This window comes from Parasteatoda tepidariorum, chromosome X2, assembly GCF_043381705.1.
Source record: "Parasteatoda tepidariorum isolate YZ-2023 chromosome X2, CAS_Ptep_4.0, whole genome shotgun sequence".
Taxonomy (NCBI): domain Eukaryota; kingdom Metazoa; phylum Arthropoda; class Arachnida; order Araneae; family Theridiidae; genus Parasteatoda; species Parasteatoda tepidariorum.
Genome location: NC_092215.1, coordinates 17,939,916 through 17,967,726, shown reverse-complemented (window position 1 = coordinate 17,967,726; position 27,811 = coordinate 17,939,916). Strand labels below are relative to the sequence as shown.

At 31.4% G+C, this 27,811-nt stretch overlaps 1 protein-coding gene across 1 annotated transcript in view; it reads left to right on the top strand.

The window, feature by feature from the left end:
* The window catches only part of LOC107450568 (apolipophorins), a 78,969-nt gene that overhangs the window by 39,757 nt on the left and 11,401 nt on the right, over positions 1 to 27,811 (top strand). Inside the window, 11 exon segments of the mRNA XM_071188093.1 lie at positions 1,581 to 1,737; positions 2,736 to 2,996; positions 4,882 to 7,664; positions 9,087 to 9,264; positions 10,770 to 10,921; positions 13,336 to 13,513; positions 14,934 to 15,121; positions 16,728 to 16,951; positions 19,709 to 19,968; positions 24,295 to 24,572; positions 26,453 to 26,774. Coding sequence (XP_071044194.1) covers positions 1,581 to 1,737; positions 2,736 to 2,996; positions 4,882 to 7,664; positions 9,087 to 9,264; positions 10,770 to 10,921; positions 13,336 to 13,513; positions 14,934 to 15,121; positions 16,728 to 16,951; positions 19,709 to 19,968; positions 24,295 to 24,572; positions 26,453 to 26,774 — 4,981 coding nt within the window.

Sequence of the window (27,811 nt, the reverse complement as noted above, 5' to 3'; positions counted from 1 at the left end):
CATTTATACAATTGCTTGATCTTATCTAAGTAGGGCTTAGAGATTTCAAACCTTAAATTCAGAGATGCCAACTTGCTCCGGACAGCAAATATATATCTTAAAGTGGTAGTTTATCAATTATGATTCATGGTTTAATAAATTCAATTAGTAGATTTATATCCACCACTATTTCTAAATAATTCGTAGGCTCATATAATTCACCACTTTATAGTACGTATGTCGTCCTATACCTTTCAAAAAGCAAGCAAAAATAGCCAAATATTTACAAAATTTACTTTGTTGTTATTTACCGTTTTTTTTAAAATTATTTTGGCGCGTCCGGAGCAGTTGGCATCTCTGTAATTTAGTTTTGCTCCTAAAGCTCACATTTTCAGTCTATTTTTTTTTCCAAATGTTCACGATTAGAAACATTGTATACAACAATAAATGTTGCAACACATCATCAGAATTAAAATTGCATAAAAACCCGTGCCCAGAAATGTCGTCCAATTCCAGTGGGGGGTGCTTCCATGTCATGAACTGTTTCTTTATGTACTTCTGACCAGGTACTTTTCATTTAACTTTATTATCTTAATTTTTACGTTTCCGTTTATAGTCAAAAATTACATCCAGTAATCACAATTTTGTTGTAATTTAATTATTTGGTGACCTACTTGATTATTTCGCCAAATCAATAAATTAACTAACTAAAAAATCTCGTCATACATGCCTGGAAACTCTTACAGATTTTTCGGAAGATTTTATTTTTATATTTCATGTGGTAGCAAAATTTTTGCATTGATGCTTGATTCTTGTTTTAAAAAGTTTAATTTATTATAATTTTAATAACCACTACTTTTAAATGCTACGTTGCTTTTTAAGTGATGGTGAAAAGTAAATGAAGTACTTGGCTTGGTGCAACATCTCCACATCACTCCTTAAAAAACTCAAAATATGCCAGAATAAAAATCCTCAGGAAAATAACAAGAGCAAGATGGTTTTTCCGCAATAAAAACATACATCGCGACCTCAACATAGTTTTTTTAGATCATCATATTGCGAAGTTAAATTTCAGATTTTTCGAAAAGACCATAAATTGTGACACCGCATGGCAGAAACTGTGCTTATGTAAATCTGCTTATATGTACTTAAATAAGAAAGCTTATATAATTCCCCACTTTATAGTACTTATGTCATTTTATACCTTTTAAAAAGCAAGCAAAAATAGTCAAATATTTTCAAAAATTACTTTGTAGTTATTTACCGCTTTTTTAATTATTTCGGCGTTTCCGGAGCAGTTGGCATCTCTGTATATATGCTGCATATTTTTAGAACTTCATTTTAAAATGAACACATCAGTTTAAAAGTATCCAACAGAGCTCGAATTATGATGCAATGGAACCGCTTCAGCAGTTTCTGGAACCGCATCAGCAGTTTCCACAAGATACTGCGGAAGCGGTTCCAGATGTTAGAGAACATAGAAATTTGGATTGTGCCGCCTAGTTATACTTCATATTTTACACAAAAAGCATTTCATATTATATATTTATTGCAATTTATGCTTTGCATCAATTTTGAAAATTTAATTTTATTTATTTTAGAAATGGGATGACAGAAAATACAGATTTTTACTAGACACCCCAAATTCTTCTATCGACAGAAAATTTGCGCTTGACATCCATGGAAAGAAGGAAGGTCCCGGAAAATATTCAGAATCCCTGAAACTTCACACACCTTTTTATACTACAGAAATCGATGGTAATTTATGAATATTTACTCTTTTTTTAATACTGAATGAAAGTTAAAGAAACATTCAGTTCATTTAAGAGCTAGAAATATAAATTGTACAGTTTAATCTCAATAAATTGGATACCCATGATCTGAGAAAATTCCCCTCTATATCATGCTCTATGAACTATTTTAACTAAATGAATATGGTGGTTAAATAAATGCATAATTTGAAATTAGAAGTTGCATAAACATTTATTTTATCTTAATAAATCGTAATGAATAAAATTCGAAGATTGACTGTACAATAATCTGTTTTTTATATTACATGATTGATGGTTATGGTTGATGGAAAATTATTGAAAGATTATGGATAATTTACAATTTAATAGAGAGGTTTAATTAATGAAAATTATATATTTAAAGCAACATTTTCTTTCGAATGAAAAATAGGGAATTATAGGCCGAAAAAAATAAACAGTAAAATGAAAAGAACCATTGCAATATTTCATAAAAAAGAACCCTTGTAAGGAATATTCAAGAATATAAAATATCATTTGGACGGACAAAATTATACGACCTGTAACAAGCTACATAGATTCAGATAGAGATTTCAGTTGCAAAAAAAGAAAAGCTTTTATTTTGGTTTTATACTTTGAGATGCGTTGTTATAAACGTTGTTGTTGTATACAACAACGTTTGTCGGGAACATTTTATCCCCTTTTTAGTTTGAATATTACATATATATACACCACCGGTGTGAGAAATTAAGAGAATTTGCAGACTTTGTCAATTATCTCTAGAACAACTGGACCGATTTTAATGAAATTTGCTATGTACATACATTGATACAATACAAAACAAATGACCATTCAACAATTGTAATACAAAGGGATGATCAAGCGTATGTATTACAATTGTTGAATGGTTATTTGTTTTGTATCGTATATTAATTTTAACCAATAATACCAAAATGCATTGTTTTATAAACTGAAATGATATTTTTAGCTATTTTAATTACATTTCAGCTAACGTAATGAATCAAGATGACAACTTTAAACTGAACATAAAAGCGGTGGGTAATGAAAAAAGAAGATATGACCTTTCCTTAGATGTAGGAAAAACAGTTAAAGGCGCCAAATTGGTAGAATATAGTCCACAACTATCGCTTTCTCTACCTGGTATGGCACCAGTTGAGATGTCAGGTACCATAGTATACGCCAGAGGACGAAAAGAACAAATTACTATTAATCTTCAGTCGAATAGTTTTGGTTCTATGACAATTAAAGGTAAGATTTTTTATAGGATATTAAATTAAGAGTTATAAATGGTACATTCACATGCAACCATGCTTATTATCCGATTTCATACAGTTCTAATCTAAGTTACAATATTGAAATTTATTTTATAATATTCATAGAGTCTTACACCTTCAGAAATAAAACTCTCGCTTTTGACGATTCAACAATCTTTGAGCTATATTTCGTTAATTATGAGAACCATTTCGTCATGAAATCACTTTATTTTTGATGAAAGGGGAGCACTTAAATGTAAGACGAAAATGTTTTCTCAACTTGGAAGCTTATCGCTATCTTACCACCAAAATCCAAGAAAATGCTTCTTAATTTGACGAAACTAGGATGATGAAATACGAAATATTTCTTTACTTTTGATGAATTTCATTTCCTCAAAAAGTGCTAAAAAGTGACGATAGTTATTTCGTTACTTTGACAAAATGTTCTCACGGAGTTACATATCAGGACACGGTTTCGTCAAAAACAAAGGAAGTTTCGCGAAATTTGAGAATTCATTTTTTACAATGTAACAATATTATCTAAAACTCTTAAATAATCTTGCTAATACTCGAGTAGATTTACTACTCATTGAGACAAAACCTTAGAATCTGTAGTTTAGAATTCTTAACTGAAGATCAAGACTTAGAAATATTCAACCCTTTCCCTTTTTTTGCGTTGCCTGATCGATACCGACAAAGTTTCGTGGAGCGCTAAGGACTAAGGAGATTACAAAAGCAGGATTCCCAGTGCTCTGTCAAAATTTATCAAGTAGTATCACAATTTGTGTCCCAAAATGAGCTTCTTATTCAGATCAACTTTTCCTAAAACGTACCTGACCACCACAATTATCCATTAACTCAAATGAGAAAATAGAAATTTGGCATCTACTAGAAACGAAAGTACAAAAAAAATTAATGCTGAAATACTCAAAAGGGATACTTGCATACTTTTTAAAAATCACGCAATTCTATCAAATAAATTTAAAATTATTTTAAATTATTATCGAGTTTAATTAATCGAAATTTAAAAAAAGGAATTCTCCAGGGCCAATTTACTTCACTATTATGCAGCTACCAGCACATGGCGCTTTTAATTATAACTTTATTTTTGCTGTAAATGCACAACATTATATTGAAGCATTCAATTAATGATTTTGCATGTCAAGTTTTATCTCTATTATTTTCTCTTGCTTTCTTCTAAATAATTCGTTATTAAGACAACCTCAAGACAAAGTAACACATGATGAACAGGTGAAAACACCTAACGGGCCCGAAAACAGCCATATGACTATCACTGGATACAAAGATTTTGAACTTAAATTTCTAAATCAGAGAATAACATTCAACATTTACAATGAATTTGAATATTTTTGATAGATTATTGGGAGCCCAGCAGAAGATAACACTGTAATGTACGAATCTAACTAATATTTAGCGTCAGCGCTGGAGCTGGTAGCGGAATTCGTATCTACCAGTCATCGCTGGGATTCGAACCCAGATCACATTATTGAGAGATGAGCGCTCTAACCCCTGACCGACCCCGTCTCATCTTAATATATTTATAAGAAATCAGTGAAATTTATTTTCGCCATCTCAATAGTCAATATAAAATGAAAAAGACGCAATTCACTACATAGACACCGGGCAGAATAATTCAGTTGTTTTAGGCATGAAAAAAACAAACACCAGAATAAACTTTTTCTTTCACTATTTACTTATCAGAAATTTTTTTCTGAGGCATGATATACATAATTTAGCTATCTAATATAATTCCTGAATTATTGCAATCTAAAACTTAGGAAAATTAAGCTGTTTTCCATTATAAACACCAACCTCTTGAATAGCAAAATTTTGAAACATAATATGACTTTATTTTACAGGAAATCTTGCAAAAGAGGGAGAAACTATTGGATTAGACTCTGATTGGCGACTTCATAATGATTTCAATATAACAGCGTTTTCAATGATTCATAAAGTATACGGCACAATAGGAAACCGTGTTGGAAAAGGTGGCTATCTAAATGTTGGCCATCACTATGAACCTGATGGACGTAGCTATGAAAGTGTAACTATTAATGCAGCTTTGGAAGACATAAAATTCCGTGGCCGTCTAGGTTTCAAACTAAGTTCTGCAATACTTCTAGCAGAACACCAGGATCTAAACACTATGCTTAAGTGGGACTTTAGCTTAAATCCACTAGAACATCTCAAGAATGACATAATCTTTAGATACGGTGAAAACTTTGAAGACGATACACATCTGGTTCGAGTAACACAGTCCCTTGCATTTGGGGGAGATTTCGATACATTCCAAAAGTTAGATATTGAAAACAAGCTTGGCTTGACAATTTCGTGCTTTGATTTTGATAAGGCAGGGGCTTTATCAATTGTTTGGGACTTTGTAGACAAGCCTAAATTTATGGCTGAAGTTGGTCTAAAATCTAATAAGGAAAATCAGGTATATTTGAAATACGATTACACGCATGTTTCCGAAACTCCTCTAAAATTAGCATCTGAAGCAACTCTTATATATTACAAAACCAAATTGCTTTATCGTAATCAGCTTCAAGAAGTAGGAGCAAATGAATATCAGGGCAAGGCGGTCTTGGAACCAGCTGAAAATAAACAAATCAGCATTGACTATACCTATAGAGTCAAAAGTGAAGACCACTTTCACCGTGAAATTGAAGCCTCAATTGACTTCCCTGGAAGGCCAGTTCCTGTGAAACAGAAAACTGTTGTGATGTATTCACCTGCTGAAATTCAAATAAGCAGTACCACTGATTATGGAACTGGGTCACCTCATACTTTAGATTTTAAGTGGAAAAGAGGCGTGAAAGCAGAATTTTCTATTGACACTTCTTATATGGAAGGACAGTTTGCTGTGGAAAACCAATCTCCAGTGCGCTCAATTAAAGCAGAATTCAATTTGAAAAAAGTCCTCAACAAAAAAATTTCAGTTATAGGAAGTGTAACGCCAGGAGATCCTAATCTATTAAACGTGGAAGTTGAATGGGAAGGTGACGGTTCACAAAAAAAAGTCGTCATTGATGCCAAATCAAACAAAGGCACCGAAGATGGAATAGAAAAATACATGATAACAGCGACAGTTAACTATGTGGGTGCTATTAGTGTTGATATAACGGGCAAAGTGAGTACAGATTTGTTGAGAGGACCACATTACTTCAGGGCTGATTATACTGCAAAAGAACCAATCGCCATAGAGTTTACACACGAAATCAAAAACGGCAAGCTTGTAAGTTTTGGTCGATATTTGAACAATAACGCTGAAAGACTTAGAATGGATATTAAAGGTAAAATGGAGTTAACCGGTTATAAATTTGAGTTGGATGGAGGGATATTTATGACTTCGCCTTACAAATCTCTAGATGGAAAAGAAATCTCCTTTAGAATCATGGCAGATTCCACTGACGCTGTAAGAACATTCATTTCGGAGTACCGAATTATGCCGGTGTCTTTCATTAACTACGCCGGAAAATTAGAATATACTAGAAAAAGAGGATGGCCTGGTCAAATCAAATCTATTGCACTGGTATCAGTTCATAATAGGCCCTCAATTGAAGCAACTACAACTATCGATTATGGAAATGGAAAGTATTCTCTTAAAAGTAGCTTGACGCCTCTTTCAAGGAGAAAAATCAACTTAGTTTCTACATTTGAGCATTCTGGTAGATTTGCTGCTTTCCATCATTCCTTAGCTACATCGTTTGAGTATTTGCAGACTGTCGACCTTAAAGCAGTTGCAGATCTTAGAAATATGGAAGATGCCAAAATACACTCGAACTTTGACATAAATAAGCACAAACTCTATGATGTGAATTCAACTTTGAAATTCCGTACCCTGATTGATTTTGATGGACAGCTTACAATATACAGCAAAATAACACCGTCTCTCAAACTTTTCTACAAAACACAAGCATCAGGACAGATTTCCAAATACGAAATGAATCTTGACGTTGATTCTCAGAGCTTGATGACTGGCAGTGGTGAAATTAAAAAAAGAAAGAAGGGATTTAACGGCGACCTCATATTTAAGTACAGAGAGAAAGAGTTTTTGGCACTAACAATTTCTCAAGAGGCAAAATCTCAAAGAGAAAGAAATTATGTAATAAAATCAAAAACACCTTGGCGAAATCATATTGGATCCATTAAAGTCATGAAAGACAAAAAAGGTAGTTCCAAATATGAAACTAAATTCTGTAGAGAAAAAGAAGAAGATAAGTGTATAAGTATCGATCTTGCTCATAAAGAAATTCCGGACGGGAACGAATGGAACGTGTGTTACAAACGCCAAGAAGTAGACTTCTGTATTGAAAGAATTAGAGCAGACACAAAAGAAGTTTCCCGTTATCATACTGTTATATATAAAGGAGACACACGTTATGGTTACGATGTAAGGTTTGGAAAAGAAGGCAATGGATTAATGACAAGTGCAGGTCTCATCCTTCCATCTAGAGAAATAGTGAACAAACTTATTGTGGAATTTTCTCTCAGCAAACCAAAACTGAAATGGGAACTTAAATTAGATGCTGCTAAAAACCCTGATAGGAAGTTGAATGTAGACTTGCGATTTGATAATCATCTGACTGACAATCAAGCATCAAAATTGGATATAACTATCACTCACCCTATTTATGAAAAAGTAAGTTGTAAGATTTTTATCATAAGCTGTCTTAAAATTATAGCTTCATGTTATAATTCTATTTTTAATTCCTGAATTATAACGTTTTTTAATATTTTATCATATGCAGTCATAAGCTTAATGTTTTATCATAAGCTGTCTTAAAAAATTATAACTTCATGTTCTAATTCTATTTTTTTCCTGAGTTATACCTTTTTTTAATATTTTATCATATGCTGTCATAAGCTTAATGTTTTATCATAAGCTGTCTTAAAAAATTATAACTTCATGTTATAATTCTATTTTTAATTCCTGAATTATAACTTTGTTTAATATATTATCATATGCTGTCATAAGCTTAATGTTTTATCACAAGCTGTCTTAAAAAATTATAACTTTATGTTATAATTCTACTTTTAATTACTGAGTTATACCTTTTTTAATATTTTATCATATGCTGTCATAAGCTTAAGGTTTTATCATAAGCTGTCTTAAAAAATCATAATTTTCTGTTGCACTTCTTCTTCATTTATATCAATTTTTAATGTTTTCAATTTTAAAAAAAATTTTCAACTATTACATGAAAAGATATATTTTGTAAAATTTTTATTTTTGAAAAAATATTTCTATTTGAAAAGGAAGCAGACGAAGGAGAAATAACTCTTTCACTTTCGAACGGAGAAACGAACACACTTTCTTTTAGACTTGCTTTTTTTTCCATTGCCCACCTGTGTTAACATCCTTCAATTCAAGCATATACAGGGCGATTTTGTTGGCCTCTCTTTCAGGGGCGCCATATTAGGTGGGCTAACGTCGCTCCCACAGTGAGGACAGATAGTACTGAGAAGGAAAGAACATCCATGCCTTTACCCGGGATTCAAACCCAGAACCTTTCTGATGCAAGGACAGTTCCCTGCCCCCTACACAGGCCAGTCGACACAAAAAACTCTTATGAATGTTAAAATTACGGATAAATTTAAACACAAATCACAGTAATAAAACCCTTCAGAACATCATGTCTGTTGAAAAATCTCATCGAAGGTATTACATAAGCGGAGGGATACACCGGAAACTTTAAAACATCATTGTATAAACATCTTTCATTAATAGAAATATCATAATGGCCAAATGTTTGAATTTTTCTTACCAATTTTAGTGACAGCAAAACGTCTGCTTTATTGCGTAATACTGTATTTATAAATTACTTACATTTAAAATGCTTTTGACCACCACTTCATATAAATTAATAAACAGAAATACAAAGCTTAATAATCAAACAATGGTTAGTTTAAAACGATGAATAGTTATTTAAATAAAAGCATTTCTTACAATTATCAGTGCCATTTTCCTTAAAATATATTCAAATTTATTTCTTCATTGTTGATATTATAATGCAATGTTTTGTTTTAATAAGTCTATTTTAAATATTCAATTCTATTTCAGCCAATCGAAATAAAATTAGTTGGAGACTTAGAGCTATCACAAAACAAAATATTTACAGGAGAAATGTCTTTGGATTATTCAAATGACCCTGAAGACAAGCTCATCGGAAAACTGGCTGTTGAAAAGGGTCCTGTTCCAACTGCTATTCTAAATATTTACCATCAAGGTGAGTAACAAAAACATGAATAGCTTTCCTTTGAAATGCTTAGTTGGTACCAATGGTAAACCTTGTGCAGGAAATCCGAGATGCCAACTTGCTCCACTTTGTAAAAATATATTTTCTAGTAGTAACGCAGTTTAAATTATTTATATCTTAGTACTTTTCATTTTAAGTAACTTTTCAACCACTACATATCAACAATTCAAACCATCAAATGAAATGCAGCTTTATTGCAGTCATCTCGTGATGCCTGTTATAAAGAGTAGGCTAATTATCCTTATTCTACAAGTTTTACTATTTAATTTGCTACCAATTTGCTCAAACTTTTGTGCAGAAAGTGAAACATTTGGCAACCCTGAAGGAAATTTAAGCTAAAAAAGTAATAACAAATACCAGATAGAAACTTAGCTATCCAATTGTTAACCCTTCGATGCTCCCTTTTGCTTAGCTGCAGAGCTACAGTTTAAATTGGATTTTCCACCAGGATGTCTCCACTTTTATGCTACGTAGGACGTGGTAGGAAAAAGGCGATAATGCATTTCAACTTACGATGCGATAGTTTAAGGTCATATGTTTTCTTAAGTTTTGCTTTCAAAAGAGCAGATGAGTATATAGCTATGATTATAAACCTATATAATCCTTATAAACATGTACATGCAGACAACAACAAGGAAATAAACTAGACCGAAAATACCGTTTTGAAAAAGAATCTGTAGCTTTTAGAATAAAACTGAATTCAGATTCGTAATCCCTAAACCCGAATAAGATAAGGTCAAGTACTTGTATAAATGCAACAAAAAATTTTCCCCCCAGAGTTACTTTTTACTTTTAAAAAGTATGGAGTGATAGGTTAAGATAATTTGACAAAAGAATTGCCACAAGCACAACCCATGGTGGCGATACGCAGAGAAAGTGAAACTTAATAGTTATTACGTAAAGCAAATAAGCATAAGGAAAAGAGGCATAAGTATTTTACTCCTACCTTGGCGATGGTATGTAAGGGAAACCATATTATTTTAGCTTAGAGTAAAATATCTATGACAAGCAGGATTTTTTAAAAAGTTATTTCAAACAAATACAACTGTTTATCATCTTGGGAAAATAAATAGTAGTGGAAAATTTATAAATAAGAACAGCTTTATTTTACCCCTCTCAAACATCGCTGATAAATAAAATTGTTTGACTAAATTATTTATTCCCTTGACCAGCTGTCAATTGCATTGCATTGAAAGTAGATGAAATATTTTGTATTCAAACGTTTTGGGGAAAAATTACCTAATGAATCATTAAAAAATTTTCAAAATACCACTAGATTTTAAGTTTTAGTTTTAAAACGCAAGTTTGACTACCAAAAATTACTTATAATTAAAAAAAAACATAACATGCTTTCTTTTGGTGCAATTTTTTAAAATTCAAGTCGAAACTTAAAATAATATGATCAATTTTTTTAATTGGATTTCATTCTTTCATATAAAGATCTTTTAGTGGAAAGTTCTATTTCTAATTTTAAGTTGCTTTCATACATTTAGATTTTGTGGTAAAATTGAATGGAACTGTAAATGAAAATGAAGAATATTTTGGTTTAATATGGAATTGGAAAGACGACTCAAATGTTGATCAAGAAGCATTTATTGTATTTAACTGGTTGTTTAAGGAAAGAAAAATCTCATTTGCAGTAAGTTCAATTACTTAACTATTTCTCTGAAAGAAACCATGTAACAAGTTTTAGCTTTCCTTCTAGGCCTGGATAGCCTGGTTGGTAGGGAGCTAGGCCCATGTCCAAGAAAGAGCAAGTCCGATCCCTACAGGTTAAGACTCGCCGTGTAGTAAATTGTGACTGGTTTCACGTTGTTAACCCCTTGGGGACGGGTAATTCAGAAAAGCATTTATACAAAATCAGAATCAGGATGCAATTAAATAAAAAACGGTAACTTAAATGTAGTCATTGCTAATTTGACAGACTTACTTTGCTTTTACTTTAATTACTATTAGTTTAATCATTTATATAATCAATGTTAGTTCAAAGCATAACTAAATAGTTTTATTTTGAACAAAGTAATGGTGAATTAAATAAATCAAACAATTATAACTCCGGCCACAAATAAACTGCTAAAGAATTACTTTGATTACCAGTTTTATCTTTTTACCGTGGTTGATACGGCTTTATGCTGGCACGTATTTGTAACAGTCGGCGCGAAAGGGTTAAATCTATCGAGTCTCTGAGTCCTCCATGTTCCCATAACAAATTATTCCTCTGGCGGTACTGATTGATCGTTCTAAGATTCAGGTCAGAATTACGATCTGTGGATGAATGGGTCCGACCGATAAACGGGCTATGACGGGTGTGTGATTAAAGTCGTATTTTTGACCATAGATGGCGCCACCGAAAAACAAAAAAACGCATCCTCTTCCTTAAATTCTCTTGGTTTCACCTAACAGGCTTGCTGATATTCGCAAGTGGCATTAGAAGCAACAACAACGGTTTTTCTTCTATTTCAAAAAGCTGAACTGTATTTCAAAATAATCTAAGAAATTTTTCATCATTTCTAACGGACATGTTTGTAATTTTTATATTAGACCTTTAATTAGCATTGTACTTGTACAGTGCTTGGTAGTTGTGAGAAAGCACCTTTTAGAAAAAAAAGTGGTAGGAAATTTGCTTTTAACATATTTCATGCGGAAAACATTTCCAAAAAATACATTACTACACACTAAAATTTTAAAAAGGCAGTAGGCAAGATTTCATAAAAGTTAAAGCAAACTTGTGACTCCAACTTCGATTCAAAAAACAAATTTATGGCGAATGATTGTAGTACTGATTGTATAGATATTGAATCCTTTATATTTGCGGTTTTTACGAATGGATAATTTCTTTGAAAAACAGGCTGGAAATGAAATAGTTTTACTACCATTTTTTAAACTTTTGTATGGATCGCCGAAATTTCAAAAACGTATTTTTAATGTGACCCGCTTGCAATAACTTAAGCTATGTTTATAATTTCTAGCATGTCAATCACTTTAGAGTAAAAAATTTTTTGCCATGGATAATTTCAAATGAAAATATAACTATTTACAATATTAATATATTACGCTTAACTCGAATGTCTTTGTTTACCCGAAATAAATTTATAAAACGAAATAATTAAATTACCATAGTTTACATTTTTGAAACTTCGTTTCGAGTTAATTGCGCTTAAAATTTTGTGATCAATAATCAATATAAATGCATAAAATTTTAAAACTAACTATAGCGCATTCACACCAAGTGCACAAGATATTTCTTCTTTATTATTTTATCTAGACCTTTATTTAATTATTTCCATTATTTTTATACTTTCAAGAACTGATCTTGCCATTTTTCTTGCCCGTCTTTCCTTATGTGACACCTCATTTTTTTTCTTTTTTTTTAAGGAGCAGCCGAAATTCTGCGGTAATCTTTAATATTTATATGTAAATTTTTTTCTATCTATCTATCTATATATATATATATCTNAGCCCATTGTTATAGATGGAGGGTGGTCATAATGTAATGGCTCTTCGGAAATATATATATATATATATAAATTTACTAGCATATATATATATCGCAGCGAGTCCTGCGTCTCTAGAGGCATATTATGCTGCAACTGCTACAATTTTACAAAACTAAATTCAATATTTCAGCACAGCATAATAATTTTAAAAGTATAAACTATCTAAAAATATGTAAATTTCTTCTCACATTTAGAAAATTTTGTTGCTCCCGCTTAATTTTAACCTGTTTAATCCATGCTAACTCAAAATACTTTAGGCGTTATTTCCCCTCTGAATTTCGTTAGAATTACGCTATTTTCTTCAAATTTCTCTTATTAAATTGATTATTTAGGGTCCTTCTGAGATATTTAGCCACATAAATAAAGATATTTAGCTACATTTACGAAACTATACAAAGGCTTGCAAATCTGTAACAAAATGTATAAATGACTTTTATTTCAGTATTCATAAGATACAGCAGTACGTTAATATTCATACTTTATATTAAGTATATCATTTTATCTCAATTTTATTGAATTCATATTTTAAACGAATTATCTTAATTTTATTTTTCAGTACCAAAGACCAAAGTTTTTCTACAGACTAGACGCTGATATAGTTGCCTCTCAAACACTACTGGATGAAAGTCAAGTCACTGACGTAACTTCAAATTTGAATGGAGAAATCAGCAAATATAAAATTATCAATGATTATGCAACTGGATGTAACAAACTTTATGTTTTAAATGATGATGGTATGTTTGTTAGGATATAAATAATCAAAATAAATACAAATTATTCACATCGAGAAATAATAATAGCTTTTCAGCAAGTTAGCGTAGGAAAATAAAATTTTATTTGAGTTTTTTTAAGATTTAGAGAGAAAGCTATGTCATTAAGAGGGATAATAGATGCAAAGAACCATTTCCTGACTGAAGGAAGCTAGTAAATAAAAATAAATAAATTGTAGGGACAATTAATAAAAGAGTTATTTTATAAAGAAAAAGAGTAAAGAAGAGGCGAATTTTTTTTAAATAAATAATTTAGATAATCATACTTAGCTATATGAACTGATCTTAACACATTCAAATGAATATTCACTAAAATATTTCTTTATTATGGAATCTTTATGAACAAAAGGAAAATTTTAAAAAATTACTGTAATTTTGTTTTTGATGTTATCACAAAATTTTTATTTACGATACAACCTCGACGACAGAATCTATATGCTCTATATACTCATTATCAATAACTGATATTTGCGCCAGTAACAAATGCGAAGATTTGATATCACTTTTAACATTTTTTTTTGAAAGACCGCTGAAAGGCAGGGTTTGTGCAGCTCATAAAAAAATTAAAAAGTGGTGTTTCTATTTTAATAAAGAATGCAAATTTCTTTTTTTTTAGCTTCCAGCTAAAGAATATTTAACTTAAAAAGTTAAATATTCTTTACTTCAGATTTCAAAATTCGATGCATTTTAATAATTACTACAAGCAAAGTAGTTATTAAAATAAATTTATAAATTTAATTTTAAGAGCCGTGGGAGCCATGAAAAAAGGTAATGTAAAGTTGTTTTGCTATCGCCGGGCTTGTAAAAACACAAAAATGATCCCCCTATCTTTCTGTACACTTATATATATATANTATATATATATATATTAGGTCCACCGGAAAATTACGCAAATTCTGTGCACGAAATAAATGCGCCTCATTTAAGTTTGCAAAAGCTGCCTATATAATAAAAAGAAGTGGTTGGACATTTACCCTTAAATATATAAATACTGCTTAGTTTGGTCGGGTACTTTTGTTGCAAGTTTGAATATGAATGCATATTCTCTTTTGCGCCAGATATAATGTGTCTTTTTGATAGGGTAAATACCATATAGGGGTATAGGGTAATAGGGTAAATACCCTACCGCTCTTTTTAATGAAAGAACATTTTGTATTACTTTAAAAGAGGCGTGTTTTTTCTAAACAAGTACTCTCCTAAATAACCCCTAAATAGATCATGAACTAAATTCTGTATCTCAATAAGTCACAAAAAGTAAAGTTTGACTCACTTTTTGCTGCTTATTATTAAAATCCATATATCATACCATATATCATATCATATATGAAATAGTTGTTGAATATGAAATATATGAATTAATCTCGCTTTCTTTATCTTTTTAAAGGAGAAAATAAAAGATCCTATGAATTGTGTCACAATGAAGATGGCAGAAAAATTCTATCAGTTTTAGTTGAAGGCTTAGATGACGAAAATCAGTGGACCTTCCAATATTCACTTGAAATAATACGTAAAAATTGGTGGACCATTGGAATAATAAACAACTTCAATCCTGAATTTTTGGGACAAACTTTGGTAAAATTTATCTCTTCTTTACTCAATAAACTACATGAAGTTATTATAATTTCAATACACAAAACACTTCACGTTTTTAAAGATATACTGTAATTGTCTCGCTGACAGTTTCTTGATAACAAAGGAGATGTTTAATATTTCAATTAGGAAACATTTTCTTTACTGTTTCGTTTAGGGACGCGAAAGGAAGACTAATATTTCGAATTTTATTTCACCTTTAATTTTAGGTCAAGTTTTTATTATCATTAATATCTAAATCTCATTATCCCCAACAGTGACTTTTTTAGAGTGTGAAAATGTTTATATTCCTCACCTACATTTTGCTATATTTAATGAGAATAGCAATTTTGCTTCATTACTACAAGGACTTTTAAAATGCATGTTTAGGGCGATAATTACAGAACATTTTCACTAATAAAGTTGAAAGTTAATGAAAAAAACGAAGAGTCTAAAATTTTAAATTCCTTGCTGTATTTGTAATACTACATACAAAGTAAAATTCTACGACAATAAGTGAGAACTTAATTTCTATGCAATCATCAAGCTCACTAATTAAGTTCCACAGCAATTGTAAAAAGAATTGTTAAAGGTAATGTAGTCGAAATATTATATTATTTACAAAGATAAGTTGCAAAATAAAAGTCTGTGTTAATAAGTGAGAGCTTAATTTCCAAGCTCATTGTATAAGTTCTGCAGCAATAATGAAAAAAAATGGTAAAATGTAATGCAGATGTAATATTATATGTTACTTATAAAGATAAGTTGAAAATTTAAAAATGTCTTGTAATAATACATCTCATCAACAGTACCGTTGAAAGTATATGAAAGAAACGAAGAATCAAAAAAAGTCAAATATTGTGCTGTATTTGTAATACTACACGCAAAATAAGAGTCCACGCTAATAAGTGAGAGCTTAATTTCTATGCACTCATCGAACTCATTGGTTAAGTTTCGCAGCAATTATGTAAAGAATGGCAAAATGTAATGCAGATGAAACAATTGTTTACAAAGATAAGTTTCAAAATTAAAAATGTCCTTTTACAATATATTCTAAACAAGAAATTTCATTAAGATAACTACACTGAAGAGCCAAAAAAACTGGTATACCTGCCTAATATCATGTAGGGCCCCCGCGAGTACGCAGAAGTGCCGCAACACGACATGGCATGGATTCGATCAATGTGTGAAGTAGTGCTAGAGATAATTGACACCATGAATCCTGCAGGGCTGTCCATGAACCAGTGGGAGTAAGAGGGGGTGGGGATATCTTCTGAACATCACGTTGCAAGGCATCCCAAATATGTTCAATAATGCTAATGTCTGGGGATTTTGTTGGCCAGCGGAAGTGTCGAAATTCAGAAGAGTGCTTTTGGATACACTCCCAGATCCTGCAGGATTCATGGTGTCAATTATCTCCAGCACTACTTCACACATTGATCGAATCCATGCCACGTCGTGTTGCAGCACTTCTGCGTGCTCGCGGGGCCCGACACGAGGTTCATTTTTTGGCTCTTCAGTGTAATTACGATTAAATAAGTAATAACGCAAAACAAATTTGTAACTGCTAAAAAGAAGCATTATCAATAATAGTTATATTTCCTTTTAGTTCCGTCTTTCTGCTCTTGGAGATGAATTAACTGCAGCAGGTGTTGGAACTCTTCCCATATCAGACACAGCAAGATACAAAAAGATAAAATCTTCTTTTACCAGCAAAATTGTGCAGCCATCATTAAGATTCTTTGTCCCAGAAGCTACAAAATTTATATCTGGAATGATTAGAGACATTCAGACTTTAAGACAAAAACTTACATTTTACTATCACACTTTGCCGTAAGTTGTACTATTTTTTACATACCCTCCAACTTATGAGGATTTTGAAAATAATTCTTTCCAGTGGTAGCGAACCAAAGTAGAAATTTTTAAAGCAAATGGATCTCTCATCAAACTTTTATCAGAACTTAAGAATCTAGCCATATGGCCTGCACTTTTATAAGTAATAGTGGACAAGTTACGCTGAAATTAATTTTTTTTAAATATTAAGACATTAATTTTGCTACCGTCTGAAAAGAAGATTTCTGAAACTACGGAAATTCCGTAGCAGTTGGAGGGTATGTTTTTTATATTGTCTATGTGCGTAGTGAAACTTACTTACATAATATCGAAAAACAGTTTTCAAAATATTTATACTAGTTTAACCTATTATCGCCCAGCGTCAGATTTATAGGACAGTTTTTCAAAAACATATATTGTGGTAGGACAATAATTTAGGTCTTGGAAAATTAAAAGACTCTCGTTCACCATAATTTATTAATTATTTAGCTTTTCGTGATTATATCTCGAACTATAAGGAACAGGCAATTTTTGAAATGAAATGGTGGCTAACTGTTACAAATAGCCACTTAGTTAAATAATTATATATTATACCACTTTTTTCATTCAGCCACTTTTTGTATCACTTCATTATAAAGAGTCTGGGTGAAAAGGGCTAAAAATAAAAAGTAAATGGAGAAAAAATTAGAGATTCTCCTTCACCGTAATTTATTAATTATTTAGTTTTCCAGGATTATATTTCGAACTATAAGGAGCAGGCACTATTTGAAATAAAATCGTGGCTAACTGTTGCAAATAGCCACTTAGTTAAACATCATATATTATACCACTTTTTTCATTCAGCCACTTTTTGTATCACTTCCATACCTGCAAACTTTTACGCACATGGCGCAAAATTTTATTTCTGTATTTAAAGTGGTAGTAATGGTATGATTTTTATATATTCCTTGCATTCATAAACTTAATTTATAATCTTTCTGATCCACCACTATTTTTAAAAAATAAAGCTTATATATTAATATGTAACACTGCTTTGGTACTCCGCATGAGCTTGTACAAAATATAGCGCATGGTTCTGCCTAAAATTATAATTTAAATTCCATTTTACTACCACTGGGGAAAATCAGCCTTGAAAGGATTAAAAGTTGGCAGGTATGCATTTCATCAGAGATGCCAACTGCTCCGGACACGCCGAAATAATTAAAAAAACGGTAAACTACAAAGTAAATTTTGCAAATATTTGTCTATTTTTGCTTGCTTTTTTAGAGGTATAGCATGACTTAAGTGCGATATAGTGGTGAATTATATAAGCCTGTGAATTACTTAGAAATAGTGGTGGATAAAAATCTACTGAATTGAATTTATTAAACCAAGAATCACAATTGATAAACTACCACTTTAAAAAATATATTTGCTGTCTGGAGCAAGTTGGCATCTCTGTTTTATTATAAAGAGTCGGAATCTGTCTTCATAAAAATGTCAACCTATTGTTCGGATTTGTAAGTATATGAAAGATGGTAAAGATCCTTACAAAAATAAATTAATTTACTGATCATAACTATTTTTTTAAAGTACAGGATTGCCGCTGGCAACTAAAATTGCAAAATTGGCTGATTAATAGAAATCTAAATTTATTATAAGAGATTAAAATTAGCAACTCTTTAAAATGTTTTTGTTTCAGTTTACTATTGAAGGTGAATGCGAAAAATGTTTGTATATGAATAGTCACCTTCGTCAAAAGCGAAAAAAGTTTTGTGAAATTAGAGTATCCTTTTTTTACTGTATAATTTATTATATTTTTTACTTGGAAACCTCCAAGGTTTCAGTGAGTATAATATACGTGCCAACTTTTCCACAAAATTTAATTACCCCGTGATTTTAACTGGATTCATTTAATGGTAAAAAAAGATTTATACTTCAATATTTTAGTATTGGTTTACTAAATGGGATTTAAAATTATATCTACGTTTCACTGGAACATAAAACATTCTCCAAAGATATGCATAAGAGATCGAATAATCATGCTTTTGGTGGTACAGTTTAAAAGATAATTATTACATTACTCTCTCACTATCTTTTTAAAGTTTATGGAAAGCTAAGCATTAAGGTTTACAGTTCTGACTAACCTAGTCTTGAAAGTTTTTCTTCTTTATTTCGCTTATGCAGTTTGTCCAAAATGAAATTGACGGTATTTCAAAATTTATAACTTTAAAAAAGGTGAAGTTAAAAAGGAAAACAATTCTTGCAGCTAATTCATGTGACCGAGCATGAGTTTTTCGCACAAAGATTTTCTGGCTTTAGTTCAAAAATTTTCCAATAGATGGTGCTACCATTTTCCCCTTGCATTTCGAAGCATAAAAACTTTGTGCCAGAAGATGAGCGTAGTGAAAATACTGTAAGGTAATATTTATTCTTTGAAAGATTTCAAAAAATGGACCTACGATTTTCAGAACTAAAAACATAAATTTTTGCTACAAATTTGGATGCCCTGTCAATCGAATGCTTCTGCAAAAATTGTTCTTTTGCCCTTTCCTTTTACTTTAATTTTTCACTTATAAATTTTCAAGATTCGTCAATCTAATTTAAAACACCATGCTTATAGTTAAAAGTATCACTTCACCAAATTTGCATCAATTAAGCAAGAACGTTAAAGGCAATGTCTAACGGCTGATAGGATTTCGAAACCTTTTATAGTTTTCTGTCTTGGTAAAGAAGAAATATAGAGGTTTGCAATTGTAGTTAATGTGAATATTTTAGGTCATTTGAAGAGGTCAGGCACTGTGGAAAGAAGGTATTGGCAATTTCAAAAGCAATCGCCCAAGAAATCTGGAATGTAGTTGGTTCGTACTATAAAAACTACCTCGAAACTACTCTAAAAACTGTTCACAAGTTTGTTGAGCTTGTGAAAAAGGCCTGTGATGACAATATTGAATGTAAAGCTTTTGTAAAAGCTTACCATGACGATGGTTTTAAGGGACTGGTGAAACAGCTGAGGGACTACCTCCTAAGATTGCCAGGTAAAATTATCTTTATCTAGTTTTATTTTAATTTATCCCTTTTTAAAATTTACATTTTTAACACGCTCACGCCGGGGTGACCCACCGGTGGGTCACGCTAGATTGTCTCATCTTGGTAGTACACCGGAGTGAAAACTGGTAACAATAAATTTCATTTTTTAGTTTTTTTCCGGGAATAATAAAAATCCATAACTACCAATTGTTTTTAACGGATGCAATTTTTATATTGAATTTCTTCTTCGCCGTGATAATTTTCCTTACAGTGAATTGTTATTGCGGAGAATAGATTAACTCCTCCCGAATATTATCTAATATTAAAATAGCTCTTCTACCAGTATTTTCCCTTTTCCCGGAGTGAACGTGTTAATTAATAAATTTAAAGTAGAATTTAGTGTTAATCCATCACCTTAACATCGCTAAATAAAGTTTGTTTGATTAGGCCACTGAGAAAATAAGTCAATTTGCACAGTAAAAAATTTTTTAGGAAAGCTTTCAGGTGTATGAAATTATTTTATTCACTCCTGGGGTTGTTTTGAGGTTGATGGAAATCTACTTTAGAGCAACAAGCTTAGGGAGATTATTTTTGAGGTATACGGGTTATTTTTCTGCACTTCAAGCAAAAAAGTAGATTAGAGGTGTGAATAGTTTCACTAGATCTAAACTAAAAGTATCGTTGAGTTATACAGGGTGTCTCAGTTAAGCGTTTCAGAACTTCTAAGAGGGGTAGGGGGCATCCTGACGACTCGAAATCATATAGCAATGTGGGGTCGGAAATGCTTTCCTGAAGCGGTGACGTACACAGAAGCACCATAAAGAAAAGAGACCGTAAGTGAAAAATCGCTATAATAATACATTGAAAAAATTATATGGCCTCCTCGGTCACCCGACCTATTATGTCTTGATTTCTGGAGTCATTTGAAAACACTGGTTTATGACACCCCAGTTGATAAAGCTGGTTGCAAGAATCGCAGTAGCTGCCTGCGAGATATGCCTGGAGTATTGCAGAATGTTCGAATGTCCATGCGCCGGAGACGTGAGGTGTACATTGTAGCAGGTGGCAGAAACTTCGAACATTTACTTTAGCCCATGCACCATATAATTTTTCAATGTATTATTATAACGATTTTTCACTTACGGTCTCTTTTCTTTATGGCGCTTCTGTGTACGTCACCGCTTCAGGAAAGCATTTCCGACCCCACATTGCTATATGATTTCGAGTCGTCAGGATGCCCCCTACCCCTCTTAGAAGTTCTGAAACGCTTAACTGAGACACCCTGTATATATGGTTGATTTTGTGAGGTGTAAATAAGGTTGAAATTGAGATTTATTAATGTGGTTATTTTTGGTGCAAAGCCTCATTTTTTACCTTAAGTTTATCTTTTTGCATCTGTAAACCTCAAAAAACCGTTCGTTGTGAGGGGTACTGGTTCACTCTTTAAACCTTTCCGGTTCAATAATTGTAGTTTGGCAACTTGCATTCCTAAAATGCTACGAACTAAAAAAATTTATGACAGGAGTTAAAGCCCCCTATTAGAACTAAAACGGTGGCAAGAGAAATGTGACATTTTTTCGTTTATTTTATGGATGAAATGAGATGTATCACGTTATGTTTACAATAAGTATTGATATTAAGTTCCTGAAATAAATCTTTAAATTAAAGTGAAAGTGGAGTATTTTGATAGTTATAAGTACCGTTTAAATTTTTTTCAGTAGGCTATGTAAGGACCACTGGTAAAACTTTTATCTTACACCATTTTTTAATCACTACTATTTTTTAAACAACATAGAGATCAAAAATATTTTTCCTACCTAAAATTTAGAGTTCGTGGTCGCTGTTGCATAGTTGCCAACCAGGGGTGAAAGCGAGACGGAAAAGAGGAAAGGCTGGTAGTAAAACCATTTCAGTTATAGCTAGTTTTGGGGAGGAGTTTACTTGTTCTTTTTTTTAATTTTTCAACAATATCTACTTTATCTTGGACTTACTTACTTTATTTACAAAAATTGGGCACCTGGGCCACTTAGCGGCCCCTATCCCATACATCTAGAAATTTACAGAAAATTTATAGTAATAACATTTTGAATTTAGCAGTCGATGTGGTAGCTAATAGAAAAACAAGCACTTTGCTTGAGTAAATATAACATTTGAATATCTGATTCATCGAATCTAAGTTGATATATATAAATATAAACATAATTTGACATATATATACATAAGTTGACATAAATAAATAATAACATAAATTGATACATATTTCACTAATTAAATTTCTATATTTTAACTAGCACATATTTAATTGTGACATACATTGAAGTTCATTCGAATACATTGTGGTAACCATAAAAAAAATTAAGCCGTTTGCTTGTGAAATAATAAAACAATGAAATTTAATATGACAAATTGACTTAACACTAGAAATATTGATTGTAGACTTAAATTAAAAATAAAGATAAAACATGATTTGATATGTACAGTAATTGATTTTTGAAAAATGAAAGGCATAATTGATGACTTTATCTTGGAAAAGAAGCAGTTTTATATATATGCCAGAATTATAAAAGAAATCTTGATAGTTATAGATATTTCATTTTTTTCGAAAAAAAATGCTGGAATGAAATGTTTTCTGTACAAGGTTTTTCTCTTTTCCGTCTTGCTATATAAGGGCTTTCACCCATGTTGCCAACTGTTACGGCCTCTGAAAAATTCTTTTCTTAGTAGCATTAGCGTTTTGGCGTATCTTGAAATGTAATGTTTAAAAAAAATTTTAACTACCACGACGAGTCAATGATTTTTAAAAATAATGTATAGATGAGATCTATTTGTTGGCTTATTGTAGAGATACCATCTGCTCCTGATGCAACAAAATATTTTAAAAAACGGTGAAGAAATACAAACATTAATTTGCAGATTATTGGTTAATATTGCGAAATATTTAAAAGACTTAACACGGCTTATTGTAACAAAATGGCGTATCGCATAAAACTTAGAATTATTTAAAAGTAGTGGTGAGTACAAACCCTATAAATAGAATTTTCTAAAATAAGAACCAAACATTAAAAGACTTCCTCTCGAAATTTATCCGCTTTCTGGAGTAAGCTGGCATTGCTGTTATTATGCGTATAGATGTCTTTGTTTTGTTTTTAGAAAATTCTTTCAAACCTAATGGTTGCCTTGCTATCGCTTTGTAAATTCTTTTTAAACGACCGGTATACATTTTTAAACGACCGGTATACATTTTTAAACGACCGGTATACATGCATTACAGGTATACATTTGCTAATGCAGAGAGGTGAATTTGCTCCGCTTCGTAAAAGAAAATAGTTCCTAGTGGTAACCGAATTTAAGTTATTTTTAGTTGAGTATTTTTCGTTTTAATTAATTTTTCCACCACTACATATTAAAAATTCAAAGTATCATATGAAATTCAACTGTGTTGCAGTTATCTCGTTCTGTAGCTCTTAACTCTTTCGCGCCGACTGTCACATATACGTGACAGCATAAAACCGTATCATTCAGGGTAAAAATATAAAACTGGTAATCAAAGTATTTCCTTAGCAGTTTATGTGTGAGTGGAGTTATAATTGTTTGATTCATTTAATTCACCAATACTTTGTTCGAAATAAAACTATTTAGTTATACTTTGACTTAACATTGATTATATATACGATTAAACTAACAATAATTAAAGTAAAAACAAAGTAAGTCTGTCAAATTAGCAACGACTACATTTAAGTTACCGTTTTTTTTTAATTACAACTTGATTCTGATTTTGTACGAATGCTTTTCTGAATCACCCGTCCCCAAGGGGTTAAAGAGCAGGCGTAATTGTCCTTTTTCTACAAGTTTTCCGATTTAAATTACCGCCAATTTATGAAACTTTTGCAAAAGCCGGAGGAGTTGGCATCGTTGGCTAATGTGCTGCTTGTCTTAATTTTAGTCAAAAATTGTTTGATTGGAAAGGTTTAAGTAGTCTGAGAAGAATACCTTAAAAAACCGCGTTTTTTATTGCATAAGGCGGACAGTAATTACGCAAGAGGAGCTGAAATAAAATCAATAATTTTATATTTTGACGAGGTTTATATGGCACACCCTATACATTTTTCTCTGGTTTTCGCCAATTTTTTTTACCTTTTTATTAATTAAAAAGTCACTGAAAACAAATTATGAACTCTCATTTGTTGAAATGGAATACGCTATTGGAATACAAAAATTAATTTGAATTTTTCTATATATAATGCTTTTACAATCTTTTACTGTGTTGAAAATCATATTCTTTTCATCATCGTCTTCACAAAACTTAGTAATTCAGTATTTATTTATCTTTTCAGATCGAATTCAACACTTTTTAAGTCAAGAACATCCAGAACTCAGAAATTTCATGGGCAAAGCTGTTACTTTATTAAAGGAATTCCTTGAGCCTCTCACAAAGTATCGTTGTGGTGAAATTGTTGTAAAAGTTGTTAAACTCAGCTACGAGAAGCTGGAACCCATTGCACAAAGATTTTTACGAGATTTCCCATCTTATTATAGAGCTGTTAGAGGAAAGATCGTCTCTAATCCATACGTTATCCAAGCAGCAAAACTTGCAAAAGAAACTTACTTGAACGTAAGATAATTTTTAATTATTCTGTCAGTTGCATGGTATGTGATATTTTAATATATTGCTATTTTATAGTTTTAAAGTTGCTTTCCAAATTAAACATAAATTAAATTTAAACTAAAAAATTGAAGATTGACGAGTTTAAAACACAAAACAGCGAGAAAAAGCACAAATAAAAGTACACCAATTGACACGCTGCTATAGTTCCATAGTTCCATCCTCGGTGTCTAAATGTCAAATGAAGGTAAAGAAGTAAAGAGATGAACACGCGTAAAGCGGTTTAACCAATAGGGATAAAGGAACAAGTTTGAATTAGGAAATATTTCCATGTTCAAATACCTTTATTTGACTTTTAGACACAGAGGAAGGTTCTTGTTTGTAGAACTGTCTATTCAGGCTCTTTCATTTGAGCTTTTTTCACGTTTTTTCTTTACTTTAGTCTACATAGCACAAATTATACCCCTTGTTTTGTTGGATAGATGGGTTTATTTCATTGTTTTCAAGACTGTTAGAGAATCAGAGAATCCGCATGACGTAAATTAGCTTTTTCACGATCAATCAATCCACAAAAATTTGCCTCTTCTATACTGCAGTAAATAATTGAGTATTTAAATATACCGGCATTCGGTAAATGATGTGAAAGTCTTAGGATTTTGTGAAAGCACATAGAAAGGCAATGGAGGCATACACTGCCCCCTAATATTAAAACTATATCTTTAAAAAAGCAGAGGTAGCAAAACAAAATTCTCCATCTGCATCAAAAATTTTAGTGTTTGTATGTATATTATAGGTATAAGTACTTGTATACTGCCTGTTTTATCAAAAATTGCTTCAAACTGAAGTAAGGGCTCATATTAATTTTAATTTATTAATCATTTAATTAGAATCAGCCTTTTGGATGCCAAAAAAAGGTATATTTGAAAAAAGTCGGAGTTAGGGTTTTTTAATTTACGCTGAGATTTATACGCCAGGTTTATACTAATACTTTAACTTACCTCATTCGGAGGGGGAGCGATTTCAAATTTGAAATTCGCTTTGCTTCGAAATCTGTAGTGCACAGTGATAAAATATGTTAAAGTACATTTAAATGAGCTTGAAGATATCAGCTTTAAAACGCCAGCTGTTCATAAAACTAGTTTTTCTTAAACAAAATAAGTATCTTTTGAAATATTTATGAAAATGAATTAATGTTCTGTGCCATCAGTATACCATGCTTTGGTCAAAATTTTAAAAATCAAGTTTTTATATAATCCAAAATTGGATTTAACGTGTTGAAAACATACTTAACGTATTCAAGTGTTCTCATTCCTGAAATTATTATTACGGAATTATTTCAATGACATTGAAAAAATTACGACTGTAAATTTATAGACAAGACTCATGATAATGAATCATTGATAATGAATGAATGATAATGAATGAATGATAATGAATGAATGATAATGAATGAATGATAATGAATGAATGAATGATAATGAATGAATGAATGATAATGAATGAATGAATGATAATGAATCATTTATTTAAAATTCCAAAATTTTTCTTTCTTTATTTTTTTCTTTTTTAATTAAATTATTTATGTTGAAAAATAATTTTTAATTAAAATGAAAACTGTAAATAAAAGCTTTTGATTTCCTAATCGAAGTTCAATGTCTAAAATGAAATTTATTTATTTTATTTTTCCTTGCTTGTAAAATTTTTGAAAATAGTTTTAACTTGTTTTAAAATAATAAACACTTTTTCAAAAGAAAAAAAATTTATACATTGGTTTTTAGTTTTGATTTTAGATTTTATCAGTTCTTGCTAAAACAATTACATCCATTTAAGCAAAATTTTATTTTAGGAAATAAATTAATAAAAAATAAACAAACATGCATTTATTACAGATCAGAGAAACACTTCTGAAAATTGACTACAAAAAACTCTATAAGCTAGCCATAGAAAAATTGGAAGAATGTTTACTAAACGTAAATCCACCATCTCTTAAAAAGTCATTCAAAGTTCTTGCTCTGAACACCGAAAAAGGCATAGCTGAGTTTGAAGTATACCTTGCAACATCCCACCCACTACCAAGAAAAATCATTGATTATACTGTTTCAACAACCATAAATATAGTGAAAAGGTTAGCAGATATTCAACCAAGTTGGAAAACTGTTCTGGTGAAAGTTAAAAGAGTAACTGATCTTAACTTTTTCCCGCCATACAAAGGTATGTTTATGATTTTAAAATGTCTACTACCTATGCTCTATAATATTGCTGTTATTGTCGGCCGTTAAGACAGAGAGGGTGCGATTGTTCTTGTTTACCAGTGGCGCCATCTATGGCCAAGAATTTGACTTCTGCCTCACCCATAAGTCACACCCGGTGGATTCATTCCTACATCCATTCATTCCTCCACAGATCGTAATTTGGCCCTAAACCAGAGAACAACCAATTACCAATTCAGTATCCCCAGAGGTAATAATTTGTTATGGGAAATTGAAGGATTTTGTGACCCGACAAGTTTAACTATGACCTGTCACCTTTTACTTCACGGGGAATCTCCGGCCGGCAGGTATCTAACTCACGACTAATTGAACATGAGCCATATGCTCTGCCAACCAGGCTATCCCAGCCGCTTTGCTCTATAATAAATGTAGGATTCAACATAGTGGACTTATATAAAAATTTATAAGGCTGATTTCCAACAATTTTTACAAAACTAAATCTTAAATTTAGCTGCAATGTATCAGCAGAAATCACATTTGTGGATCGTAATCTATGGGCCTTTACAAAAACGTAAAGTGTTTTTGAGGTTTAGTTAAAGTTGTCTTCAAGAACAACCTCAAAGAATCACCCTCCAGAGGTTTATAATCAAGGTGTATGAAGTTGATTTGTTCGCACTTGAGGTTCTTTTGAGGTTGATAGTAATCTATTAGCTTAGGTGCAACCAGCTTAGAGGTTGTTTTTGAGATGTACATGTTATTTTTTTACACTTCAAGTAAATAAATATGTTTGAGGTGTGAATAATTTCACCCGATTTCAGCAAAAGGAATTGCTTAGCTGTATACCAGATTGATTTTATTAGGCGTAATTGAGGTTGAGGTTTATTGATAAGATTGTTTTTGGTGCAAAATATAACCTCAGTTTCTACCTTTTTCACACCTGCCAGCCTCAAGAACACTTTTGTGTAAAGGGGTCATGCCAATGAATATCGGACCCCAATTTTAATAGAACCAATTATACATACATATATACACAGAGGA